Raw genomic sequence first — 26,592 nt, 5'->3', positions numbered from 1 at the left:
CCAACTACACCATATCCCTAAGCGCTATGTCAACCCTACTCTTGAACACCTCCAGGGATGGGGACTCCCCCCCTGCCCTGGGCAGCCCATTCTGATGCCCAACAACCCCTTCTGCAAAGAAATACTTCCTAATATCTAGTCTAAGAAGATCCTGGGAAGTGAAGCTTTGCAGCCTCTTTTAATATTCTGTCTTGGGGGCATGGTAAAAAGAGACATTTGGGATGCATTATTATCGCTGTTGTTTTATTGAACACTGTTTATTGTTTTCAGATGCAATAAAGCTAGTAGGGGAACCTGAGAGACCAAAGGGTCTAAATATCCTTCAAGCAAATCCCAGCTGCCCCCTGCTGAGCTGCGACCCTAATAATTACCTTAGGATTGTCTATGAGCCGGTGGTAATTAAAGCCTAATTACGGCAGGCTGGCCTGTCACCACAGGTAAAACTCTTTGCCCCGTTACCTCGCATCTCGCCAGCGAGGAAACCCCATCCTACCTAGGCTGAGGGATGAAACACGGATGCTCTTCAAATATTGATGTGGTTGCTCAGTTAGCCTTGGCAATACTGGAGCCACCAGCTCAACAGATATTTTATCAATTAATATCGTTGGCGCTGGATACGTTGGTCTTCAAATGGGGCTGGTGCCCTCCAGGTTCCCGTTAGCTCTTGCTTTCCAGCCTGGTGAAGGGGAATAAACTTCGTTTGCCTTCAGCAACAGGCTGCTTGCTCCCAGCGCTGCTAATTCACGTTATTTCCCCTGTAAAAATCAGCATTAATATCGCTCATTATCTCCGGGATTGGCCAAACCCCACCCCCGCACCGGAGGGATGGATTTGGGACTGTAGAAATAAAACCCTCGAGGGGTCGGCTTGCTGATTTTGTGTATCGTGGTGATGGGATGGAAATAAATCCCTTGGGAGACCGAGGTGGCCGGGTATGGGGCATTTCCGCGGTGGGAATTTGCAGAAAAAAACCCCAAACCCAACCGATATTGAGTTGATGATTTTAAGCAAAGCCACCCCCCATCCTCCGCGCATCACCTTGGGGTGTTTTGGCCGTTGGATTTGATGGGGGAACGGTGCGAACCCGCCCTCCCCGGCCTCGGTGGGGAAAGCATTGCCCCCCTCACCCCCCCGCCAAAGTTTCCTGTGAGCTGCTCTTATTTGGGGGGGATTTTGGGGAGATTTGCGCTGAGAAGGGGGGACTGAGTCCACCTTCAGTTTGCCTGGGGAGGGGGCTGCCCCCAGCGCTGTGATTTTGGGGGGTCCACTGGGTATTGGGGGGGGTTAGTTGTCCTCCCCCACCTCTCCGCTGCCGGGGGATGGAGGAGGGGGGGGACCCGGGTGCCTCCAGCTCCCGGGATGCTCTTCCCCTCCCTCCCTCCCTCCCATCCCGGCGCTGTGCGCAAGCGTGTCTCGCCGCCCGCCCATCCCCGGGCTGGCTCCGGCATCCCGCACCGGCCCCCCCTCCGCCTTCTCCCGCCGCTGCGGCCCCCCCGCACCCGCCCCATGGTGAGTCTGCAGTGTGGGGGGGGTCCCCCCGTGTCCGTGTCCCCCCCTCCGCCTCTCCGCTACAAATCCAGTAAAACAGGTTTGCGAGCCGCTGGGGTTCAGCAAAAAAAAGGGGGGGGGGGGGGCGGGAAGAGGCGAGCAAAAGCCCGGTAGCTTTTTCTGGGGGGGGGTGGTGTGGTGGTGGTGGAGGGGTTGCAATGGGGGGTCCCAGCTGGGAGGGCAGCGCAGGCAGGGTTTGCATGGGGGGGTGAAAATTGGGGATGGGGGGATCCCCCCTCACTGTTAACCCAAGCTTGGACCCCCACTGCTGCATCCCCGCCATCGGTCATCGACGCCCTGGCAAGCGCGACACAACGGAAAGTGAGAAAGAGGCTTTATTTCTGTGGTTGTTGTTTTTTTTTTTTTTTAATTAATATTTTTCTAATTAATGTAATTAATTAGTGCCTGAGCGTGGTTGAGCTTCCAGGTGGCCAAGCGTGCGCAGGCAAGAGGAAAGCCCCCGCTCTTGCGATGCCCTTCCGGCTGCTGCCGCCCGGTCCCCGGCAAAACAAAACCCCTGCGTCTCGCCGGGAAAAAACCGGCCTTTGGCATCGCTCCTGCCCACGGCCACCCCTGAGGAAGGCGAGCCCACCCCGGGAGCCCCGGCAAGAGAGTTTCTGGCATCTCCCGGTAGCGTGCGGGGCGCTTCTTTCCATGGGTACGTGCGATATTAACGCCTGGGCGCCGGCGTAAGGAAGGGAAAATCCTTCTGGAGGCCCTGGGGAGGGGAGGACGTGCCCCGTGTGCGGCTCGGGACAGTGTCGCTCTCGCAGCGGCGCGGGCTGAGGGGGATTTATTTATGTGGTCTGAGCTTTTTCTTGCCGTCCCTGAGCATCCTCCGACCGGTTGACGGATGCGCTCCATTAGCCTGGTGATCCCAAAGGGGTAGGAGGGACAGATCCCGGTGTGGATGGAGCTGCCGGGAGCGGGATCCGGGCATCCTGGTGCAGGATAAATCCCATCCCACCCCATCATGGGCGCCTGGAGCTCTCTTCTCCCACGGGATGGGCTTGATCCCGGTGGAGGGAGATGAGGATGCTTGCCTCAAGGCAGCAGAAAAAGGACTTTCAACGTCAGGTCTTTCACAGGGTGAGCTGATGGGATTTTATTGTTCTGGGGATCTGAGAACAAAGGAAAAGGTTTTTCCCAGGGCTTTTTTGTGCTTCTCAGCTTGAACATCGGGCACGGGATGTATCTTTCCTCATTGGGTTAATAGAGCAATGCCCACACAGTCCCGATGGCCGGTGGGTTGGTGCTGGGCTGCTCAGCGACTCCGGTCTCTGTCTCTTAGTGAGATGAGCTAATTAAAGTCTTGCAGCGGAGCTTTTGGGAAAGCCCTGCTGAATTTGCCTGTCTTCTCTGCCGGGCTCTCCCTCCGACCACTCGTGGAGATGAAAGGGCTGGCGGCGGAGCAGAGGGATTACCCAGGTTTTGCCAGCTGCCTCCGCTGGGGCTTTCCGTGGCGAACGACACGGCAGAGTGACGCGGGACGGACATCCCAGGCAGGGCAGAAGCCTGGATTGGTGAAGGAGCTGATGATTTTAAGTGTGCACAGAGAACCTTCTACCTTTGCTTAGCGAAGGGGCTGGAGCAGGTGGGGGGGCCACGCTGGTCACGGCTCTTGGGCTGGAGCTCTGGGGTCAGGGATCAGCCGTGCGGGGGGATGCACTGGGACCGGTGACTGCAGTCCACTTGCATTTCAATTCTGTAAAGCGCATCACGGTGCCTGTTGCGTCACGGTTCCTGCTGAATTGCGATGCCTGTTCCATTGTGGTGCCTATTGCATCGTGGTTCCCGTTGAGTTGTGATGCCTGTTCCATTGTGGTACCTGTTGCATCGCGGTTCCCGTTGCATCGTGGTTCCAGTTGAATTGCAATTCCTGTTGCATCGTGGTGCCCGTTGCATCATGGTTCCCGTTGAATTGTGATTCCTGTTGCATCGCAGCGTCTGTTGCATCACAGTTCCTGTTGTGGTGCCCGTTGCACCGCGGTGCCCGTTGCATTGTGGTTCCTGTTGCATCGCGGTTCCTGTTGAGTTGCGATGCCTGTTCCATCGCTGTTCCCGTTGCATCATGGTTCCAGTTGAATTGCAATGCCTGTTGCATCTCGGTGCCCATTGAATCTCGATGCCTGTTCCATTGTGATTCCCGTTGCATCACGGTTCCCGTTGAATTGTGATGCCCGTTGCACCGCGGTGCCCGTTGCATCGCGGTTCCTGTTGCATTGCAGTTCCTGTTGAGTTGCGATGCCTGTTCCATCACGGTGCCTGTTGTGTCACTCTTCCCATTGCATCATGGTTCCAGTTGAACTGCAATTCCTGTTGCATCGTGGTGCCCGTTGAATTGTGATGCCTGTTGCATTGCGATTCCCATTGTGTCGTGGTTCCCATTGAATTGTGATGCCTGTTCCATTGCGATTCCCGTTGTGTCGTGGTTCCCTTTGAACTGTGATGCCTGTTCCATTGTGATTCCTGTTGTGTCGTGGTTCCTGTTGCATCGTGGTTCCCATTGCATCATGATTCCCAATGAATTGTAATTTCTGTTGCACCACGGTTCCCGTTGCATTGTGGTACCCGTTGTGTCATGGTTCCCGTTGAATTGTGATGCCTGTTCCATTGCGATTCCCGTTGTGTCGTGGTTCCCGTTGAATTGTGATGCCTGTTCCATTGCGATTCCCGTTGTGTCGTGGTTCCCGTTGAATTGTGATGCCTGTTCCATTGCGATTCCCGTTGTGTCGTGGTTCCCGTTGCACCGCAGCTCTCCGTAGCACGTGCCGGATCCCAGCCCGGGAAGAGCCAGGATCTTGAGCGGAGGACTCAGAAGTGGACTCATCACAGGAGATGCCGCCTCCAGCTCCGGTGCTGCCTGTCCTGCAGGCACGAGATCTCCTCTTCCCACCCTGGCTCCTACCGACACCGTAACGAACTCCTACAATGAATCGTTAGAAGCCACAGAATGGGATCTAACCCCTGTGCTTAATTATCAGCGTCATTAGAGGGCTGCTTGCTTGGGCAACAATTTATGCTACAGCGAGACACCAACTCCCACGAGGACGGGGGCTGGGCGCTCTGCAGGTGTAAATACGAGAGGAGGAACTGTCTGTTGACACTAATTTTAAGGGTTGTCCCCGTGGAGATCTCTGTTGGGCGTCTTCCAGAGCTGGGACTGCGGTGGTGACTGGAACATCCTCCTGGTCCCTAGCCCCACCCATGGACTGAAAACCCACCTGTGGAGTGAGAACATCTATTTAAATCCATTTTAAACTCTGGAGCAACCATACTTACGTCTCCAAGCCTGGATTTTTATAGCTTGTGTCATCCCTCTGCTCGAAACCAACTTCTGAGGTGGGTGCCAGGCTGCAGGATGTGGGAAGGCCAAGCCCGGCCCCCACAAGACCAGGGCCCTCCCCACTCCTGTTTTCGGGGCATTTTGGCTGACAGTGATTCTCAGGTTGAATCCCACTAATTAAAACTAATTATTTGGCGATATCTCTAAATCCAACGTATTCTGTTGCTTATTTTCTTGTATAAGGTGACGGTCCTGTTGCTTTAGTCCTGAGTATTTCGGAACCGGTTCAGACTGGGAGTCTTGTTCTCAACAGCTTTTCCTATCAGGGTTTTTTTAAAAAATAATTGATTTTATTTAATTTTTTTTCCCCTTTTGGTGGTTTTCTCTGGGCGTAGCGTGTTGGCTGTGTAAGGAGTAGGGACGTGGTCCTCCTCCTGCAGAGGTTGGCATCCTGTCTTTGCCCACATCCCTGTGGGGACCCCGGGCCGGGGCTGGTGACCCCTGTACAGCACCGTCGGGGAACTTGCACGAGCAGATTTGATTTTGCAGCGAGAAAAGGAAATGATTTGACTGTTTCACGCTGTTGTTTGCAACTTCTGGTTCTCTTTTTTTGATGTTTCTTTTTAATCTCCTTGTGCACTTGGACACCGGCAGCTTCTCCCTCCTCTGGCTGCGATCCCCGTGTTTATTGAGCTTTTTCTAGGAAAACCCTGCGTCTTCTTGGGAGGGAAAAGAGGAAAAAAAAAAAGAAAAAAAGCCCAGTTCTTGCTAATCTCTTGCGTTTCCAGCTGCTGACCCCTTGCATGTGACTGGGGTTGGACTGGAAAGTTTCCTCGGAGGAAGGAGAAAGGGATTTGGCCCGTGAGGAACGGCGAAACCGGAGAAGGAGCCACCCTCCATCCTGGTTTTGCTTTGGACTGGCAGATGCTCGGAGCGGTTTCGGGCTGGCGCGGGCTGCGGCTTCTCTCCAGGATGTGTTTTGCCGTCTGCCGCAGGCCGGCGAGCTGCAGCGCCGGCATCGCCGCTGGACGCTGCTCCCGGCTGGCCCAGCTCCGCCGTGCTCGGCGCGGGATGGTGACGGCCGAGCCGCCGGGAAGGTGGGTGGGAGCAACGGAGGTGGGAAGGAAGCGGGCGAGCGCTGGCTTCGGGGCGTTCGGTGCAGAAGCGGCGATTTTGGGCGAGCGGGATTTGATGGGTGCTGGCAGTCGGGGCCGGATTCTGCACATCCCCCGTGGATAAATGGCTCTGGCACGAGGAGAGGCGGGGTGCGGGTTTGCCAGCGTCGCTTTGGCAGGATGCTTGGGACTTCTTGAGCGCACAAGCTGCCGTGCAGGTGGTTTATGTCAATTATGGGCGAGTTATATATATAATATCAATGTGGGTGTTAACGTGCAGTCAGGTAGTTTTGGTTTTAAGGTGCGTATTTACGTGTTGGCCACACGAAAGGGCACGGCGGAGCTGAGCGGGGCGGGGGGGGGCATTGGCAGCCTTGCCTGTGCCACCATGGCACGTGCTCTGCCGGGGTGTTCCGCTGCTGGTCCCTGTGCCACAGCCTCGGAGGGTGGCTGGAGGGGGCTGGGGGTCTCCCCAGCGGAGGACCACTCTGTCTAAGCTAGGGTGGCATCGTCCATCAGCTCTTCAGTGCCATGCCCAAGGATGCTGGGATGCTCCTGGGATTGCAAGGACCGGTGTGGGATGCAGCGAGGGATGCTCGGAGGGGGGGTACGGCGGTTCCCCCGGGATGGATGGTGCAGGGGTGCGGCGTAACGTGAGCAAGGCTGTTTTAAACAACTCAGCGCCAGAGGAGTCTCTTCCCGACACCATGCCTGTAAAATTATATCAACAAACGTACGGAGAGATTTCTCCCTTTCTTTGGAGCCGTTTGGGTTTTTCTTATTGCAAATCAGCATCAACCTAAATCACAAAGCCGTGTCCAGGTAGGACTGCGTGGAGAGCTGGCTTCCTTTCCTTCGTTATTTGCAAGTTTTAAAATATATATGCTGAAGCTTGGATTTTTTAATTTTTTTTTTAATCCTGGGTCTGTGAAGGAGGCTTTAACCTGAGCTCACGACGTTGGAATTCCCCGCTGCGCCTGGGAGAGGCTCCTCGCCTCCGATCGCTTCCAGATGCCGTTCCTGCTTCGGCTCTTCCCCCTTGCAAAATGTCTCCCCAGCTCCCCGGCAGCCTCGCAGAAGTTTTCCCGGCTGGATTTGACATCCCAATATCCGGCCGGGCTGAGTCAGCCAAGCCTCAGTTTTTTTTTTTAACCAGAGTGCGACGCCAGCGGCGAGAGGTTGCGACTCGCCCTGTGGCCTTGCACAAACCGGAGCCCCCGGGTCGCATCCTGTGTCAGGTTTTGAGCCACTTGCGACATTTCCATCGGGTGGTTTTTTAATTTCCTTTAAAAAAAAATTATATATACAAGCCAGGCTGGAGTTTGGGGCCTGGGGTCCCTGCCGCATCCCCTGCCTGTGCTGCCAACTGGGCAGAGTTTCCCTGAAACGGGGGGGAAACTGAGGCAGAAGAGTGCTGAGTGAGAGTTGAGGATGCTTTAAGGCTGCAAAGCTGCTGCTCTGGGGCTTTGCTGATGCTGTGTGCACGCCGCCAGCCGAGCGTCCCCACGGCAGAAAATAAAACATCCCTGTCTGGGTATTAAAGCTCCGTCCCGGCAGCTCCGTGGCCGTTGGACTCGTCCGACCCTCCTGGTGTGGGGTTTGTGGGGTGAGGATGGATCCGGACCCGCCTGGGTTGGGGATAGAGGAGAGCATGGGGGCACGGTGGGGAAAAATGGGGTGGAAAGTGAGAAATAAGGGAAGAGTGCAGAGAGAAGGGATGCAGGTGGATTGGGGGGATGAAGGAGGACCAGGGTGTGGGATGTGGGGCTGGTGACAGAAATGAAAGGGAGCGAAGGGCTTTAGGGGTTAAATGCGATGTGCCTTCCCGGAGCAGGGGCAGAGCAGAGAACAAGGGTGTTAAAGCAGATAAAGAGGCATCAGGAACCACGCCAAGGGTTGGGAAGTCCTTGGGCCCGTCCCTGTATGATAACCAGTGCTGCTTCAAAACAAAAATAGAAATAAAAAAAAAAAAAAGATCACAAAGAACTGTCTGTTCATGCACATATGGGCTCAACAGGTTCCCTCCCAGGCGGGGTCTGGGTAGCGAGCTCTGGTATTTGGGGTGGGGAGAGCCAAGGGTGGCCAAAAGCCTGGCTTTCCAAGAGCCCGGCTCTCAAAGCATGCTATTTACGCAACAAAAAAAATGTGATATGCTCTCAAAAATATTACCCCGGGCTCTTTTTCTGCTGCTTTTTTGTTATTGTGGGGTGAAGGCGGCCCTTGCGGCTTTTGGTGCCGGCTGGTACGGGCAGGGCGGGAAGGTACAGGCAGCTCCGGATGAAGGGCTGGAGGAGCTGGGGGGGCTTTTGCAGTAAAAATAGGGGTGAACCCAAGGGTTTGGTGCCCCGGCACCGTGTAAGGGTGAGGGGAGGATAAAACCAAATTTGCCTTTAGCTTCCTTTAGCATCCTTATAGTCCTTCAGCATCTGCTGCAGAGCTGGGGCTTCCCAGGCCCTTTTGCTACCTAATTAACAAAGTCGCTGCTTAATTCCGACTGCATTTACAAGTTAAATTGACAGATTATATGTATTATGCAAACGCATATTTAAATCTTAATTATTTATTTGCCTGGCTCGCCTAAATGCGTGGGGTGTCTGTAAATCAGCAGCTTTAAGCCCGGGGATGCTTTTCTCTTGGAAGCACAGAGTTTTGCTAAGAAATAAACCCAAAATAGGCCTTTTTTTTGGTTTGATGGGTGATTCTAAACAGCCCAGCTTGGAAACAGCGGCGATTTCTCATGTGTATTTTTTCCTTTTATTTTTTGGGGGTGCGTGTGTGCGTGTGTTTACTGTGGGAGGCTCATCCTTAAATAGTGGTCGTTTATTTTTAGGTCGGTCGCTGCTTCAGATAATCCGGCTTGGCTGGGCAGCTTTGCTTTTCTTCCCATTCTCGAGGATTTAATAGAAACAGGTTTATGAAATTTTTATTTTTTAATAAAATAATTTAATAAATGTAATAAATTATTAATACGATTTTTTAAAAGTTGGAGTGGAGGATGGGTTTGGTTTTTTTTCCTTCCGTGCTCTCCTGGCCAGTGAGCATCTGCTGGGGTGCTGGGGTCAGGATCAGCAGGGAAACCTCTACCGAAAAATCTCATCCCACATCGGAATTACACCTTCGGCTTGGCCGAAGGATGGTGGGGAAGCAGCTGGATTATCTCCTGCTAAATACCTGCTGAATGAATAAGCTCCTGGTCCTGGGGCAGTAGCAATTGGGGTGACGTGAGGGATGTGCCGGGCTCAGAAACACCTCGCTCGTGCCAAGTAGAGGCGTTTTCTCTGGAGGAGGAGCAGCAGTATGAGCTCCCCTACATTTTATTCCCCTCCCAGCCCGGCTTTTGCTCTCTCCCTCCCTCGGGAGGTAGTTTTAATTGAGGGAGACTGGCGCCTGCGATGGAGCGCCAACGGACGGCTGGACGGACGGCTGCCTTGCTTCAGGTCTGGCTGGTGGAAGGAGGAGAAACACCGTCTCTGTCTCCCCCTCCTCTTTTTTAACAGCTGCCCGGGGGGGTCTGGTCCTCGAAGGGGAGGATGATGGAGAAGGGAGGGATTCAGTGGCTCATCCCTGCCCTGCACGTGTCCCCTCTTGCTTATGCAAGTCCCAAAAATGCCCATGCCCCTCCCCGGGGGTGCTCCTGCACCGGGGCTGAACCCCTCAAAGGACTGACCCCAGCTGGCTTTAATCTTTACTAGGGGAAGGGATGGGTTTTAGTTTTCTTCCACCTGAAGCCTGGAAGGGGGACGGCGGGGAGTGAGCACAAGGTGCCTTTTTCCCCCCTCAAATTTGGAAATTGTTATTTAAATGCAGCCTGATAGGGCAGGAGGGGAAACTGAGGCTGGGAGCCTGGGGAGGAAAAAGAGCAAAATTCAGCTTGTTTAAGGGGGTTTTGAGGGCTTTGGGGTATGGGATGTTCATTTCATGCCAGGATCAGTTGCCAGATGGGTTGAGCCACCCGTGGCAAGTGGTGGAGGCAGACGCCTGAACCATGATAGGGTTTTTTTCTGTACCTTGGGCTGGATGGTGGGGGACAGCTCGGGAGGCTGGAAAACAATCCTGGGGAGACCCGCAGCGATCCCGCTCCTGGCTCTCCCGGTCGAGCTGGACAGACCAGCTTCGGGCAAGACCTTGGATCCTCCTCCCTGGCAAGCCGATGCGCTTTAAGGAATCGTAGTGTCCTGCTGATCCAGGGCTGCAGCATCCTCCCGGGAGGGTGCTGTGGGGAAGGAGGCATCCCCTTGCCCACCCCCGGGGAAGCTCTGGGCATCCTCATCATCTACACAGGCAGGGGCTGATGCTCGGCCACGAAGCGCTTGAGCACGAGCTCCCCGGGGAGAGTTTAACCTCGTTAGAGGATCCTATAATTCATGGCTCTAAATAAAAAGGCTTCTTGTCGGCAGCAACGTTGGATGCTCCGTGGATTCAGGGCTGCTGGAAAGATCCTGCTGCAGGAAGGTGAATTTTTGGGCACTTGCAAAGTGGCCTCAAGTGCATCTGGTTTGGCTGTTGATTGCCCCAAGCCCTCTGGTCTAATCGGTCCCCTCAGGAAACGGTGGAGGTGGAAGAAAGCAGAATTGCTTTGGCTGGAGGGGGAAGGTGTGGCACTGGGATGGAGCCATCCCTTGTCATCCCAGGGCATCTGCAGAAATCCTGGTCCCTGGGGAGAAGTGCCCAGCCTCGATGATAAGAGAAACCATCTTGGAGACGCTTGGTGGTTTCCTTCCCCATCCCTTGCATGGGGACGTACCCTCTTTGTTAACATTAATAGGGCATTAAGAGTGAAGTGTGCTTTGGGGAGGGCTTGCAGCGGCTTGATGGCCCTCAGCATCTCTCAGCTTTCCTTTTCCTAGCTGGAGGAGATGGAGAAAGGTAAGGAAACCTCCTGCCCTTCAAAGTTTCTTCTTTGAAGCTTCTTCTTTAGGGTTGGCACAGCGCTGAGGGATCTGGTGGAGCTGAGAATGGTCAGTGTGAGTTTAATGGTTGGACTGGAGGATCTTCAAGGTCTTTTCCAACCGAGATGATTCTGGGATTCTCTACCAGGACTTGAATACCAACTGTGGTGCTGGGCCACCCTTCCCCATCTGCATCGCCCTTCCTTGCACCAAACTGGGCTGAAATTGTTCCTTGCATGTTTTTTTGGGGGAGAGCCACGACTCCCACCATCCCCCATCCATCCCACCGGCACAGGGAGAAGAGCCAAGCTGGCTCCTGACTGCTAACTGAGATAGCAGTGGGTTCACTTCACCCCACCTTGCTGCTCATTAGCTGGAGTAATTAAGCTGGATGCAGAGCAGCTATTCCTGCAGAGAGGCTTTTCTTTGGGAAGCAGCATGCCAGAAGGGTTTCTGTGTGCGGCAGCTTCTCAGCAGGGTTTTTCCTTCCCCAAATCGTAAGGATATTGCAGCACCAGGCGAGGATGCGTAATTTTTGAAAGTTTTGGGGGAAGACATGCTGGAGATGTGGGATTAAGGAGCATCCTCCACGTGGGAAGATCATCCCAGGGTGAGCAGGGCTGCATCCCCTTTCCCTGGGAAAGGGCATCCATCACCCACTTCCTAAAAATTGAGTCATGGAAGGGGATTTCGGTGGGAAAGGCCAAGAGATGTTGGGGAAACCTGCGGCGAGGTCTGGGCTCTGAACCACCACGCCTCCTCCTTAAAAGCGGCTGGAACCCGGTGGCGGGTGCTGCTGGTGCCGGAAGAGGTGAGTGGCTTTGTGCAGAGCGCAGACATCCTCTGCGACATATGATGGCTTGTCAGGGCCCTTCTGTCGGTCCCCTGGGGCTGGTTCCTTATCGGTGCTCGGAGCTGCCCTGGGCGGGGATCAGTGAGGGATCCAGTGGATCCTCTGAAGGCGGATGGCTGCTAAGCCAAGCGTCCCTCATGCGCTGCTGGTGGGTGTTGCTGTAGCCCTAAGGATGTTCTTCCTTTTCCCTTTGCTAGGGGAAGAGAGGATGGCCTCGTAGATCCCGCCGAGCTCCTGCCTGCTCTGCCTGGACCAAGAGGACGGACCGTAAGTAGCCATGACCTCCTCCCTTATCACCACCCTGATGGGGACCAGCTTCAGCCTCTCCTGCTGCTGGGGATGCTGGAAAAGGTCTTTGCCGAGATGAACATCCTCCTCCCAGCGTGGCTGATGGGGTTAACAGAGCATCAAGGCCATGTCGGGGGTGCAAAGTGATGAAGCAGGTTTGTCTTCCAGGTGTTTTCCTCTGTGGCCGTTAACGTGGGCCAAAAGATCAGGGGAGGTGGCGTGAGCGTGTTGGCATAGGGGCACGGGGGTAAATCCATCCAGTTGCTTTATCCTGGAGGCTTTGGGGCTGGAGGACTTGGGTGGGGTTACCTGGGGGTTACGCTGCCCCAAAACCAGGCCGTTCGTTGGTGCAAAACAGGAGGAAATGGTGGGGAAACCACAGGGCTGCCAGGGCGGGGGCGGATTAAGGAGGCACTTGAAGCCTTGCAGAGGGGACGGTGGCTGAGCTGTTGGTTTTTGAGCCCCCAAAAGGGAACCCCTGTAGTCAGAAGCCACTGGAGACAGTAGCTGCCTGTGGGATAACTCAGCCCCAGGACTTGAGATCCCTTAATTTTCCATCCCTTTTCCCCTGGAGAGCTGGGGTTGAGTCTAGGAATTGCTTGAGTTTGGGTTGGAGATGGGCTGGAGCATCCCTGTGATCTGTTTTTTTACCTCCTTGGACTGTTCACATCCCTGCTATAAGGGAGCGGGTGCTCCCTGTGGATGCTTTGCCTGCTGCTCCCGGGGGAGCAGGCAGCAGGGAAAGGCTGCCTTCACCCTGCCTGCACCCTTAGCTTGCTGCTTTCCCCTTTCTGCTGCTTTTTGGGGGCGTTGGACTGCAGCGTGTTGCCAAAGCCGCTCTCGCAGTTGCCGCCCGCATCCCTGGACGGTCTCCAAGGATGCAGGTGCCAGTGAGTAAACACGGCAACGGGGTGACCGTGGCGACAAACGGGGACTGGCTGGGGCAGGTAGGAGGAAGGGGGTGGCTGGAGCGACGCTGGGGCTCAGGGATGAAATCCCATGGGTATAAAATTGTCACCGGTGGGTGCCCGCCCTCGTCTCGTTAGCGTGGGGTTGTCCCCTCACGGGTGGCTTAGCTCTTGGTTGGCGGCTCGGCTATAACCTCCAGGTTGGCACATCTGACAAGAAAAGGTCTTTATTTTATTTTTTTTAAACAGGAAAAGAGTGATTAAACCTATAGAATGTAAATAATAATGTATAACCTATAATAATGTAGCCTAACCCACCAAGGAGGAGCCCTGTAGCTCCTTTGATGGCACCCCAGAGGCGTGGGATGCTCAGGTATACCCATGCAGCCAGCATTTCAGGGCTGTAGGAAAATATTTGGGTCCCGTCCCTGTGTTTTTCCTGCTACAAGGATTAAAAAAAATAGTGGGAGAGGAGAGGATGGTGACAGCACTGGCTTGAGTCAGGTTTCAGCTCCCGAGCACGTTAAAACCGTCAGCGCCGTGGAAGGGCAGGAGCAGCCCGGATTTATTCTGGGGACCTGCCGCCGTGGAAATAGTCATCTTACCTGAGTTTATTTGCTGTTGCCATCTCCAAAATTGCACCCTCATCACGGGTAAATGTTTTGTTAAGGCTTACATGCCAACGGGATTGTTTTTTTTCCCTATCATAAATCTTTGGCCGGGTTGTTGTATGCCTGGGATACCATGGGCTCAGGAAACAGCGCTGCCTCTCCTACTGTGCCTCTCCACACTCCCTGTATATTAGGGAGTGTTTTGATTGTCTAGAGCTTAATGATGGTGTTGATAGGGTCGAGTGTTTATGGGTAAGAATCAGGGGGAAGGCCAACAAGGCGGATGTTGTGGTGGGAGTCTGTTATAGACCACCCAACCAGGGTGAAGAGGCAGATGAAATCGTCTGTAAGCAGCTGGGGGAAGTCTCATGATTGCTAGCCCTTGTTCTCGTGGGGGACTTCAACTTAGCAGATGTCTGCTGGAAATACAATACAGCAGAGAGGAAACGGTCTAGGAGGTTCCTGGAGTGTGTGGAAGAGGATTTGGCAAGAGGGAGCCAACTAGGGAAGGCGGCTGGGCCTGTTGTTTGTGAGCAGAGGACTTGTGGGTGATGTGATGGTTGGATGGATCGCTTGGGCCCAGTGATCACGCAATGGTGGAGTTTTTGATTCTTGGAGAAGTAAAGAGGGGGGTCAGCAGAACAACCTCTGGGCTTCTGGAGGGTAGACTTTGGCCTGTTTAGGGGCCTGGTTGACAGAGGCCGTTGGGAGGCAGTCTTGAAGGGCAGAGGAGTCCAGGAAGGCTGGACATTCTTCAGGAAGGAACGCTTCAAAGCACAGAAGCAGGCCGTCCCTGTGTGCCAAAAGATAAGCCGGTGGGGAATAAGACTGGCCTGGCTGAGCAGAGTTTTGGCTGGAACTCAGGAAAAAAAGAATTTATCACCTTTGGAAGAAGGGGCAGGCAACTCAGGAGGACTACAAGGATGTTGTGAGGTTATGCAAGGAGAAAATTAGAAGGGCCCAAGCTCAACTAGAATTTAATCTGGCTACTGCTGTAAAAGACAATTAAAAAAAAGTTTCTCTAAATACATTAGCAGCAAAAGGAGGGCTAAGGAGAATCTTCATCCTTTATTGGATGCAGGGGGAATCATAGTGACAAAGGCTGAGGAAAAGGCTGAGGTACTTTATGGCTTCTTTGCCTCAGTCTTTAATAGTAAGACCAGTTGTTCTCGGGGTACCCACCCCCCTGAGCTGGAAGGCAGGGATGGGGAGTGGAATGAAGCCCTCTTAATCCCAGGGGAAATGGTCAGTGACCTGCTACACCACTTAGACGCACACAGGTCTACGGGGCTGGATGGGATCCACCCAAGGGTGCTGAGGGAGCTGATGGAGGTGCTCACCGAGCCACTTCCAGTCATTTATCAGCCATCCTGGCTAAGCAGGGAGATCCCGCTTGACTGGAGGTTGACAAATGTGACGCCCATCTACAAGAGGGAGAGGATCCGGGGAACTACAGGCCCGTCAGCCTGACCTCGGTGCTGGGGAAGGTTACGGAGCAGATCATCTTGAGTGTCATCACGTGGCACGTACAGGACAACCAGGTGATCAGGCCCAGTCAGCGTGGGTTTATGAAAGGCAGGTCCTGCTTGACAAACCTGATCTCCGTCTATGACGAGGTGACCCCGGTAGTGGATGAGGGAAAGGCTGTGGATGTTGTCTACCTGGACTTTAGCAAAGCCTTTGACACCGTTTCTCACAGCATTCTCCTGGAGAAACTGCCTGCTCGTGGCTTGGAGGGCGTACTCTTCGTGAGGTAAAAAACTGGCTGGGTGGCTGGGCCCAAAGGATTGTGGTGAAGAGAGTTAAATCTAGTTGGTGGCCGGTCACGAGTGGTGTCCCCAGGGCTCAGTACTGGGGCAGGTTCTGTTTTGTATTTATTAATCAATGGTCTAGAGGAGGGGATCGAGGCACCCTCAGTAAGTTTGCAGACCAAGTTGGTGAGAGCGTTGATCTGCTGGAGGGTAGAAAGGCTCTACAGAGGGATCTGGACAGGCTGGATCGATGGGCCGAGGCCAATTGTATGAGGTTCAGCAAGGCTGAGTGCCGGGTCCTGTGCTTGGGTCACAACAACCCCCAGCAGTGCTACAGGCTCGGGGAAGAGTGGCTGGAGAGCTGCCCGGTGGAAAAGGACCTGGGGGTGTTGGTCGACAGCCAGTGGAATATGAGCCAGCAGTGTGCCCAGGTGGCCAAGAAGGCCAATGGTATCCTGGCTTGTAGCAGCACTAGCGTGGCCAGCAGGGACAGGGAAGGGATCTGACCCCTGTACTCGGCACTGGTGAGGCCGCCCCTCGATGAGTGGGTTCAGTTTTGGGCCCCTCACTCCAAAAAGGCCATTGAATGACTCGAGCGTGTCCAGAGAAGGGCAACGGAGCTGGTGCAGGGTCTGGAGCACAGGTCTGATGGGGAGCGGCTGAGGGACCTGGGGGGGTTTAGTCTGGAGAAGAGGAGGCTGAGGGGAGACCTCCTGGCCCTCTCCAACTCCCTGAAAGGAGGGTGCAGAGAGGGGGGATGAGTCTCTTGAGCCAAGGAAGCAGCGCCAGGCCAAGAGGGAATGGCCTCAAGTTGTGCCAGGGCAGGGTTAGATTAGATATGAGGAAAAATTTCTTCACCAGAAGGGTTATCAAGCACTGGAAGAGGCTGCCCAGGGCAGGAGTTGAGTCACCATCCCGGGAGGTATTTACAAGACGTGTAGACGTGGCACTTAGGGACCTGGTTTAGTGGTGGACTTGGCAGTGTTGGGTTAACGGTTGGACTCAATGATCTTACAGGTCTTCTCCAACCTAAACGAATCTATGGTTCTGTGATTAAGAGGCAATTAAGATTCCTTTAAAGTGACTCGCAGGGCTCTTAAAATAGGATAAATGTGGGTATGGGCAGCACGGACTGGCTCTCTGTGCCCTCGATGGGGCGATGTCTGCTGTCGCACAGGATTGATTTTTGTGGTGCTGTGTGAGCTTGCGATGGCAATGGTTTGCAATCCTGCAAGGTTTTTCTCCCTGCTGTGGGTCTCGATTTCCTTCCCAGCTTGGAAAAAAAAAAATAAAATCCCTGAGCACCTGGAGCTCGCAGCAGCCAGGGCGAGGAAGCTTTGGGATGCCAGGCTGAGGATCTGGCTACCTTTGATGCTCTGCCAAGCCCAGGCAGTGCCTCAAGTTGGCAGGATCCTTTCCCTGGAGGATTGCCCCCGGCCGCCTCCCAGGTCGCGTTCAGGCTCCAGCACGCGATGGTTTTGCCGAGGCAGGATGCGGCCGAGCCGGCGTGGGGGGTAAACTGGCATCTGCCAGGCTCCTCCGGCGATCCCAGCCCTCCCACGTGGAGAAAACCCGTGGGATGGGGGCTTGGAAGATCCCAGGATTGTAAACTGCTTCCTTGGGGGTCGATCTTGGTTGTGGGCCTCAAACTGGAGCGCAGGATCTGTCCTGCCGGGCCCTGCAAGGCTCAGTGGGCCTTGAAGGCTCAGGAGAGATGGTCTGGCTGGGGTCGAAGGGGTCTGTGCTGTCCCGGCCGTCTCTGTCTCCCTTTGGTTCCCACTGCTGGGAGTGAATCCCCAGGGATCGCTGGTGCGTCCTTTCCTTGGGTGTGATCCTTCAAATCCAGCTCAGTTAAAAATAAACGCATGTTTTTTGGGGGGTGAACTGTCAGAGATGCTCATTCTCACCTGGGGAGGCTGGACCCCCACGGACACGTGGGATGGGGATGGTGGGAGCACAGGAGAGGTGTCCTCGCCTCGTGTCACGCTTCGTTTTCCAGATCCACGGGTTACCATGGAAACATAAAAGTACAAGAGCTTTTGCTGTGTGGCCTGCTGGTCTGCGGATGCTTTGCCGGGATGGCGGTGGGTGGCTGGGATCACTGTCCACCCATGCTGGGATGGGGTGGGGGGATTTATAATCACTTCCCACTTTTGTGCTTGCTCCATGGCTTTAAACACTTTTTTTTTCCCCAAACGTGGGCTGGGAGCAGCTTGGCCGGTGCCTGCTGCCGCTTTATGGATTCACAGGACTTAAATTTGGAGATGCTGGATCTGGCCAGAGCTTGGCCATGGTGGGGAGATGGGGGTGGATGGAGATGTACGGACGAGCTCCTCTGAGGTCACCCACACAGGGTTGGTCCCCGTGGTTGTTGCTGGCATCTCCCGGGGGCTTTCCTGGGTGGGACATGGCAAAACTGGGAGGTGGAACCCTGCTCCGGCTCTGAGGGAGATGGGGAAACTCGTTGAGGAGCTTCACCATGAGATGCCTTTGCAGCATCCCACGGACGGGGCTTTCTTGTAGGACTGGGCTGGGGAAGGGGAGACCTGGCTGTGAAGATGGGGTGGTGGTGGGGCTTTTAAGTCATTTATGCAGTGATAATATTCAGCCCGGGGGTGCTTTGGAGGTGCGTCGCTCAGACATCAAAGAGAGGGGCTTTCTTGGTTGCTTCTTCCAAGCGTGGGGAGCCGAATCCACCCGGGACTTTCCCCCCAGCTCCGGGGCTTGGCGGGGGAGACGATGCCCTGGCCTGAACCCACGGGAGTGGTGGTCGAGGTGCACCTGCATCCCTTCTGCCCCTCTGCTCCGCTCTGGGGAGACCCCCCTGCAGGGCTGGGTCCAGCTCTGGGGGCACCAACAGCAGAAGGACACGGACCTGCTCGAGCGGGGCCAGAGGAGGCCACGAAGATGCTTGGGGGGGGCTGGAGCACCCCCCTGTGAGGACAGGCTGAGAGAGTTGGGGGGGTTCAGCTGGAGAAGAGAAGGCTCCGGGGAGACCTTAGAGCGGCCTCCCAGGACTGAAAGGGGCTACAGGAAAGGGGGGAGGGACTCTTGATCAGGGGTGTGGGGATAGGATGAGGGGTGACAGTTTTAAACTGTCAGAGGGGAGATTTAGATGAGATCTGAGGAAGAAATTCTCCCCTGTGAGGGGGGTGAGGCCCTGGCACAGGTTGCCCAGAGAAGCTGTGGCTGCCCCCTCCCTGGAAGGGTTCAAGGCCAGGTTGGACGGGGCTTTGGGCAACCTGGGCTAGTGGAAGGTGGCCCTGCATGGGGGAGGGGGTGGAACTGAGCGACCTTTAAGGTCCCTTCCAACCCAAACCAGTCTGTGATTTGATGATCCCTTCCACGAGAGGGGCAAGTGATGAATCTCAGCCTCCCAGCTGGGGATGCTGTGGTGGGGGGCACCGGGGGGATGCTGTGCTGGGGGGTGCCGCATTGGGGTACCGGCAGATGCAGCGGGGGACCAGGGATGCTGCACGATCTGAGGATGCTGTGGGACCAGGGACACTGCAGGGACCCTTTCACATCGCTCCCTCTACCAGCTCTGCTTCCCCAGGATGGCTCGGAGCACTCAGATCTTCCTGCTTTAAGCACCCGCGCTGGTTTGGGCTGCAGATCTGGTAGCACAAGGGCTGGGGGGAGCTTGAATTTATTCCAAAATCACCTCTGCCTTGGCTTGGGCACGGGGCAGCCTGGGTGTGCTCTGTTTTGCTCCACATTCCCCGAACGCTTCACTAAACAGCGTTTGTTTTCCTCAGGGATTATTAACTCTGTTTGTTTTAGATAAGTTTTGCATCAGGCCCAGCTTGTGCGTACAAGCCTGGGAAAAGATCATAAAGCCTTTAAAAAAAAAAAAAAAAGTATTTAAAAAAAGTTGGTATGTAAAAGCAAACACCGGGGGTGAGAGCGGATTTTCCCAGTGTCTTAAGCTAGCGGGAGGGGTGAAGCGCGCTCGGTGGGAAGCTCTGCTGGGTCATTTGGCACCGAAGGAGAGAGCTGGGGGCGGAATTTGATGCTAAATTCGGGTCCCGATGCCCAGCAGCACCCCAGCCCTGGGCAAATGGGGGTGCTCAGGCCCCCAAGGGGCATCGCCAGCCTCCAGCTGCGGTGGCAGATTTCCCCTCGGGGACTTTTGTGCCTGGTTTTGCTCAGAACCCCCCCTCCAGCCCCAAGAAAACACAAGCTGCTTTTTACTTCCCACAATTTTATTTTTTTCAAGCAAATGTTACATCTAAAGGGGCAAGATCCCCCCAGCTCCTCGTCCCTGCTTGCTCTGACCCTTGAAGATGCAGTTCTGGGTTTAATCTTCCCTTTCCCTCCCAAGCCAGAAGGGACTCCTAGAGCCAGAAATGCTAATGCAGGGTGAGAGCCAGGGTGTAAATTGGGGGGGTGGGGGGCTTGTGCTTCCCCTTCCTGGGGTCCCCAGGTGATGGTGGGGCCGAACCCAGGCTCGATTCACTGGGAGGGGGTTTAATACCTGTGTTTTATGGAAGAGAAGTGGTTCAGGGGGCAGGCCCTTTCCCACAGTACCACCTCCCCCGTCCCTGTCCCCGTCCCTCTGCTTTGCTGTCAAACGGACACAGTTTTCTTTGCTTCGTATCCCATCCAGTTGCCTGCAGCAGTTTAATTGTTCTTAATTCCCTTTTTAATTAATTGCCCTTCCTGCCCTTTTAATTTCAGGAGCCGGTGATGAGGAAGGGAAGAGCCTGGCTCTCATGGGACCATCTTTGGTCCCATTTCCCCTCATTTTTGATATTTTTTCCCCTCAAACCCACAAAACGGCAGGTTCATTAACAGCACTTCGTTAGGCAGGGTGGAGTGCTGAGATGCACCCCCCCTCCTCCTCCCCAACAACGTGACTAATCCCTTCAGAACAGGATTTCCATTGCCCAGCCCGGACGTGCACCTTTCCTCTTGGCTGGGCATTTAACACCTCCTCAATCCTCTCCTCTTCCAAAACATGGCCAGTCCTGAGCGGGGAGCAGCTCGGTTGTGGGGTGGCAAAGCCAAGCCCAGCCTTTGAGCCAGGCTTAGAGTAGGATTCATCCTCGGGGAGCAGTTTATCAGGGAGCAAAGTCTCCCATGTACCCCAAAACTTCTCCCACCTGGTAAGTTAATTTTCCATCCTTGCCGTGTCGTGGTGGGATGGGGTTGAGCTGGTCCCGGGGTGACTCTGACCACGGCTCTTTGCTGCCTTATTCCAGGAGCGAGAGGTTTCGGAGGAAGAAAAAAGTCGCCCCGCTTCCGTGGTCGGCGTTTGCGCGCGCATTAAGCTCGTGGCATCCCCCTTTCCCCGGGCCGGGATGGTTGAATCGAAGGTGTTGGAGGTTCCCCAAGTACGTGATGCTTTTTGCTTTGATCCCACTCGGCTGCTCCTCTCCTTTCTGCCTGGCTTGGTGGTGGTGGCTTCGGCACGTTTGGCTTCGGACCTGCGGTGGCCGGTGCCAGTTGGATGCTTGAGCCAGGGCTGGGTTTAAAAATCCCCCCCCAAGTCATCGCCACGGGCATCGATTTGGGCGCTTCGGGCTTTTGTGGTTGAAACCCCACTGGGGGCTTATTTTTTTCCTCTTAAATTTGTTTCCTTTTGAATTTCGGCGTTCAACCTGCGTGGCCGAGGCTCCTGGGGAACTGCGGCTGCTTGCCTGGCTTTTATAAACTCTGTATAAACCCAACCTTTGGTGGCTGCGGGGCAGTGAAACGTGAATGTAAATGGAAATAAATCCCTTGGGGAACCCTCGCACCCGCTCGTCCGGAGGCGTGGATGGGGCAGGCAGGGGGGTGATGCCTCTCAGGCAGGGTTTTTGGGGATGGCTCCGATGGGTTTTAACCTCATCCCGATGCTTTTCCCTCTTTTCCTGCTCCAGGTGACCAGCGGCAGCCGCGATGAGAGCTCCGGCCCTCGCCTGATGCCTCTCCTGCTGATAAAAATGATCAACAAGTCTCGTGAGTCCCCACGGTGGGGGGGGGTCTCGTCTCCCTCTTTCCAAGCAGGGATGGGGATCCTGGAAATCTGGCTTTGGGGGTAGGATGCGGCTTCAGCTGGGTGATGGAGTATTGGGGCATCACGGGCCAAGTTGCAACGGGGAGGGTGATTTTTGGGGTCCCTGATCCTCCGGGATCGGGCACCTGGTAGCCCTCGGGCTTTGTGGTAGAAAAATGGGGTGGAGGCAGGTGGAATGAGGGATGTTTGTGCAGGCTTTGACGCGAGGCGGATGGGAGGAAACGGCACAGTGGCTTTTGGACCCGGGACAAAATCAACCTGGCTCCATCTTGGAGCTGCTCCTCCTGGGTCGGTGGGGGGGGACTGCGAGTCCCCCGCTGCTCCCTGGGGAGGTGGCTTTGCCGGGGACAGCTCTGCCATCCTGGATCTCCCAGGACATCCCCAGGGGGCTGCAGGTCCCCGGTATCCAAACTCCGGGTACCGGCTTGACGGTGTTTTTCTTTTCCCCTGCTCTCTGGGCACGCAGGAGGGAAGATACTCGGGGTGCTGGCGTTGTTTCTGGTGATGGTTTGGTACTCGATCTACCGGGAAGACAGGTACATACAGCTGTGAGTGGCTTTTATTAAAATTTAAAGGACCTCCTGCCCTCTTCTTCGCTCTCTGGAGGCGGCATCCTCCCGCCCGTCCTTCACAGGGAGCATCCTCCCGCTGGATCCTGGGGGACCGGGGAGGTGCTGCTGCTGGAGGAGGGGGGGGACACGATACACGGTTCCCCCTCGGCGTGTGTTGGCGGTCGGGCTCTGTGGGGTTTTTTGGCTAATGCCAGGGTTTTTCTGAGCCCGGGAGGGAGGGAAAACCCCGCTCTCTTCCCAGTCCTGGCAATGCTGATGGAAACAGGGAAAGCGGAGAGAGCGTGAGGTCTGTGAGCAAGGCAAGAGAGACCTCTTCTGATGCGAGGCTGCAAGCCCAGCAAATACCCAAAGCAGAGCTTTAAATCTGGCTGGCAACATCCCCAGAGCCCCCTTCGCTGGGACGGGGATGCAAAGGAGCAGGCATCACTTTTTTTTTTTTTTTTAAACCTCTTTCCTTACAGCTTTTATTTCCCCGTGCAAGAAAACAAGACGACGTGTCCCCTTGGGGAGGTGGAAAAGAAAGCGGCACAGCTCATCGGGAAGTGAGTAGCGGGGTTGGGAGCAAGGAGGGGTGGGGGACACACACGCAAACCAGGACCACCCCCCCGTGCCGTGCCGTCCCCCCATCCCAGTCTCACCGGCCCTTTGCTCCTCGGCAGCTACACGAGGGACCACCCGCTCTTCTTGCAGCTGAAGGACTATTTTTGGGTGAAGACGCCGTCGCTCTACGAGCTGCCCTACGGCACGAAAGGAAGCGGTAAGCCTCGGCAGCGCTCGCTGTGGGGTTCCCTCCATCCATCTGTCCGTCCTGCTGCCGCTCCCCAGGAGTTTCAGCTTCCCTCTTATTAAAAACATCTGCACTGATTTTGGGTTATTTTTTGGGGGGGGACACTATTTCTTTTTTTCTCCTCCCTAGCAAGTTGTTTGCTTGATTTTTAGACTTCGCGGCGTGTATCTACTTGCCCTGGGTGCGTGTGGTCCTTCTAAAATGGTTTAGGGTGGGCCAGGCTTTACTAAGCCCCAGCCAAGGATTATCTGCCCAGATCTTGGGGGAGCTGGGATTAACGGCTGGAGGAGATCTGGCAGGGATGGGGCAGCACCCAGGATGTTGTAGCAGGCAGGAGCTGCCTTGCTCACCTTCTCCTCGCCCTCGCTTTGCAGAAGACGTCCTCCTGCGCTTGCTGTCGATCACCCACTACTCGCTGCCCGAGAGCATCCAGAGGTAACGCCGGGGTGGGTTTGGGGGCTTTTCTGTCTTTCTCTTCATCGTTGCTCTCTTGGGTGGGGGAAATTTGCACCTTGTGGGCCCCAGATTTGACCAAGCGAATCTCTGCAACCCAGGAATGGTGGATGGAGCTTTGTAGAGTGGACAACGCAGGGTTAAACACCGCCCCCTCCCGCCTCCCCGGTGGGGGTTAAAACCACCTTGGTTTAGAGCAGATCTGGTTGAGACGGGGCTTTTCTCTCACAGCCTGAAGTGCCGGAGGTGTGTGGTGGTGGGCAACGGCCACCGGCTCCGCAACAGCTCCATGGGGGAGACCATCGACACGTACGACGTTGTGATCAGGTACAGCCCTGGGGCCGTCCCCTTGACCCCCCTCCCTGGTGCCACCTGCAGACGGGGTTGACAGGGGTGATGTCCCCATCTCCACCCCCACCCCTTCCAAGGTTGAACAACGCCCCGGTCCACGGTTACGAGCAGGATGTGGGCTCCAAGACCACCATGCGCCTCTTCTACCCGGAGTCGGCCCACTTCAACCCCAGGACCGAGAACAACGCAGACACGTTGCTGGTGCTGGTGCCCTTCAAGCCCATGGACTTCCAGTGGATGGAGGCCATCCTCAATGACAAGAAGAGGGTACGAGTTGGGGGGAACCGGGTCTGGGGTCCAACCCTCATCCCCCCCCCACCCTTGGGGCTTCTTACTGGGGCACCATCGGACACCTCTGTCCTCTTGCAGGTTCGGAAAGGGTTTTGGAAACAGCCCCCGTTGATCTGGGACGCTAACCCAGAGCGTGTGCGCATCCTCAACCCTTACTACATGGAAGTAACTGCTGCTAAACTGCTCAACCTCCCCATGAAGCAACCACGGAAGGTCAAACAGGTAAAGGGAGGGGGATGGCCGGTCACCCTGCACCCCCCTGAGAGGTGATGTCCTCCCCCCTGGCTGTCCCCGTGCAGCTCGCTGAAGGCCGTGGCTCCTTGTAAGTCTTCTCCTCCCCCCTCTCCCTCCAGAAGCCCACCACGGGGTTGTTGGCCATCACCTTGGCACTGCACTTCTGTGACCTGGTGCACATCGCGGGCTTTGGCTACCCTGACTCGGCCAACAAGAAGCAAACCATCCACTACTATGAACAGATCACGCTCAAGTCCATGGCGGTAAGGATCTATCTACCCCCACTTTTTGTCCGTGTTCCCTCCCTCCATTTTTCCCCCCGGGATGGGGGATCTTGGTGCCCTGCTCCGTTCGGTGACGCCAGTTTTGGGCCCCTGACTACAAAACTGAATGATTCGAGTGTCCAGAGAAGGGCAACGGAGCTGGTGCAGGGTCTGGAGCACAGGTCTGATGGGGAGCGGCTGAGGGAACTGGGGGGGTTTAGTCTGGAGAAGAGGAGGCTGAGGGGAGACCTCCTGGCCCTCTCCAACTCCCTGAAAGGAGGGTGCAGAGAGGGGGGATGAGTCTCTTGACCCAAGGACCCAGCGCCAGGCCAAGAGGGAATGGCCTCAAGCTGCGCCAGGGCAGGGTCAGACTGGCTCTTAGGAAGGATTTCTTTGCAGAAGGGGTTGTTGGGCGTTGGAATGGGCTGCCCAGGGCAGGGGGGGAGTCCCCATCCCTGGAGGGGTTGAAGAGTCGGGTTGAGCCAGCGCTGAGGGATCTGGTGGAGTTGGGAACGGTCAGGGGGAGGTTCATGGTTGGACTGGAGGAGCTTCAAGGGCTTTTCCAACCGGGATGATTCTGTGGGAGGCTCTCCCCACGGGCACCCCTCACCCCCCTTCCACGGTGGGTGTTGAGTTTGGACGGTCATCGTCCAACTTCCCCCTGTAGCCCAACGTCTTTGTAGTCAGGGTGGAGAGTTGGGTCTGGTTTATGTGTGAGCAGAAGGGCTCAGGGCTTGGGTGGGGTGACCTCTTTTTGGGGGGCTTCCTGGCTTCAGCTAAAGGTCAAGGTCAACTCAACGCTAGTGGGGTGGACAAGGCCGGGGTGGGGGCAGAAGGAAAAGGCTCCTGTGTCACCCCCCACTCCCCATCTCCCTCAGGCGTCGGAGCACAACGTCTCGCACGAGGCGGTGGCCATCAAGCGGATGCTGGAGCTGGGTCTCGTCAGGAACCTCACCTACTTCTGAGGCCACTGGGGCTGCGCAGGGACAGCGTCGTCCCCCCCGCCCCGCACAGATTGGGGGGGACACTCCGTGCTGGCACGTCCGGAGCTGGCCGAGGGCAGAGCATCCTTGTCACTGCCGCCCCCTCGCCCTGGGACTCTCGGGAGGGAGCGGGGCCGGGGTCTGGGGGTGGCCGCGCTGGACCGTGGGGCCCCTGGCCGGGGGGTGGCTCTTGGGGGGGCGCAGGGAGCCCCACGGGGATGGGCCGTGACATCGCGGCCGGTGCCTTTTCCTACCGACGCACTGAAGCTACAGAGGACCTGGGGGGGATTTTTGGGGTGGGGGGTTTTCCCTTCCCAGCGGGCCTGGGGGGGGTAAAGTGGGGGGGGCAGGAGCCTTTACCCTGGGCTTTCCCTTTCTCCTTAATTCCCTCACATTTGGACGAAGGCCCCATGGAGGGGCTGATCTTGGGGGTCCCAGGACACGCCCCCCCCCCCCCCCCCCCCAGGAAGCAGGAGCCTTCCGGGGCCCATGTCACCTCCTCCCTGCCCTGGTGTCCCCCCCCCCCCCCCCCCAAATATTTAATTCCCCCCCGCCCCTCCTTTTTTTTTTTTTTTAATTTTCTTTTTACTTGGCAGCCCCGTCCTGTGCCTTAGCGCTGGTGTGGGGGCTTGTCCCTGCAGCCCCCCCGGGTGGGGGTACCCCAGGGTGCCCGGCCTTGGGGTTCGCTGGGGCGGTTTAATTTAATTAATTTAAACGTTTTATTTATCGTGGAGCCTCCCCCGCGGCCTGTGTGCCACTAGTGTTGGGGACAAGTGACCTTGGGTGGGGGGTCGGGGGTGCTCATCTCCAAGGGGGGCTTTGGGGTGTCTTGGGTCCCCCACGACGAGGGTGGGTGGGGGTGTGGGGGGCACCTGTGGGCACCCAATAAAGGTCCTGGTGAGGCTGGGCTGGGTGCTCGGGGCGGGGGGGGGGGTGTGTGTGAGTGAGCCTGGGGGTGCGAAGGGATGAGTGTGCGGGGAGGGGGAGTGAGTGTGAGCGAGCACTGGGGGGAGTGTGGGAAGGGGCTGAGTCTGCACCCCCACGTCCCCCAGTGTCCCCGCGGATGGCCCTTACCTGCCGTCTCCCCGGCGTGACACCTCAGCTCCGGCGCTGGGGGGGTAGGGGGGGGCGTGCGGAGGCTGCCCCATGCCTCAGTTTCCCCTCTGCTCCCCATGTCCCCAAGGTGGGGACCCCTTCCCCCTGCAGCCTCCCTGGCACCCCTGAAACTCTGATGCTGGGTCCACGGCGGCGCAAAGCGTCACCCCGAGAGCCACCGGTGTCCTGGGGCGGGGGGGGGGGGGGCGGCCATCAGCCCAGGCGTGCCACGAGAAACACCTCTTGTATTGACCCCGCCGTACAGCGCCGAGAGGCCCTTCCTGGGGCAGGGTGGGGGGGGGGTGCGTGTCCC

The 26,592-nt window shown here is 56.2% G+C and overlaps 1 protein-coding gene across 11 annotated transcripts; it reads left to right on the top strand.

The window, feature by feature from the left end:
- The first annotated feature begins 1,440 nt into the window (after positions 1-1,440).
- Positions 1,441-25,917, top strand: ST3GAL4 (ST3 beta-galactoside alpha-2,3-sialyltransferase 4). 11 transcript variants are annotated; one of them, XM_074848748.1, is made up of 13 exons: positions 1,443-1,509; positions 11,889-11,958; positions 20,454-20,585; positions 21,114-21,192; positions 21,717-21,798; positions 22,284-22,364; positions 22,482-22,579; positions 22,984-23,044; positions 23,294-23,389; positions 23,491-23,680; positions 23,783-23,926; positions 24,058-24,201; positions 25,080-25,917. In XM_074848748.1, the coding sequence occupies exons 3-13, from the start codon at positions 20,553-20,555 to the stop codon at positions 25,164-25,166; spliced, it is 1,095 nt and encodes a 364-aa protein (XP_074704849.1). In that variant the 5' UTR covers positions 1,443-1,509; positions 11,889-11,958; positions 20,454-20,552; the 3' UTR covers positions 25,167-25,917. The 11 variants fall into 11 exon arrangements, with proteins under 11 accessions (XP_074704850.1, XP_074704849.1, XP_074704853.1 ...); XM_074848742.1 differs by lacking the exon at positions 1,443-1,509 and adding an exon at positions 5,460-5,931 and having other exon boundaries at positions 21,717-21,786; XM_074848741.1 differs by lacking the exon at positions 1,443-1,509 and adding an exon at positions 5,460-5,931.
- The last annotated feature ends 675 nt before the right edge of the window (positions 25,918-26,592 follow it).

The sequence above is a fragment of the Strix aluco genome, chromosome 23 (genome assembly GCF_031877795.1).
Source record: "Strix aluco isolate bStrAlu1 chromosome 23, bStrAlu1.hap1, whole genome shotgun sequence".
In the NCBI taxonomy this organism is placed as follows: domain Eukaryota; kingdom Metazoa; phylum Chordata; class Aves; order Strigiformes; family Strigidae; genus Strix; species Strix aluco.
The sequence above is the reverse complement of the archived record's forward strand: the minus strand, read 5'-3'. Positions and strand labels throughout refer to the sequence as shown.

Excerpts from the sequence above, each read along its gene's own strand:
- ST3GAL4 (XM_074848741.1), top strand. The coding sequence starts at position 5,759 with ATGCTCGGAGCGGTTTCGGGCTGGCGCGGGCTGCGGCTTCTCTCCAGG. Across the intron at positions 20,586-21,113 it reads AGGTGTTGGAGGTTCCCCAA|GTGACCAGCGGCAGCCGCGA; the intron begins GTACGTGATGCT and ends TTCCTGCTCCAG. Across the intron at positions 23,681-23,782 it reads TCCTCAATGACAAGAAGAGG|GTTCGGAAAGGGTTTTGGAA; the intron begins GTACGAGTTGGG and ends GTCCTCTTGCAG.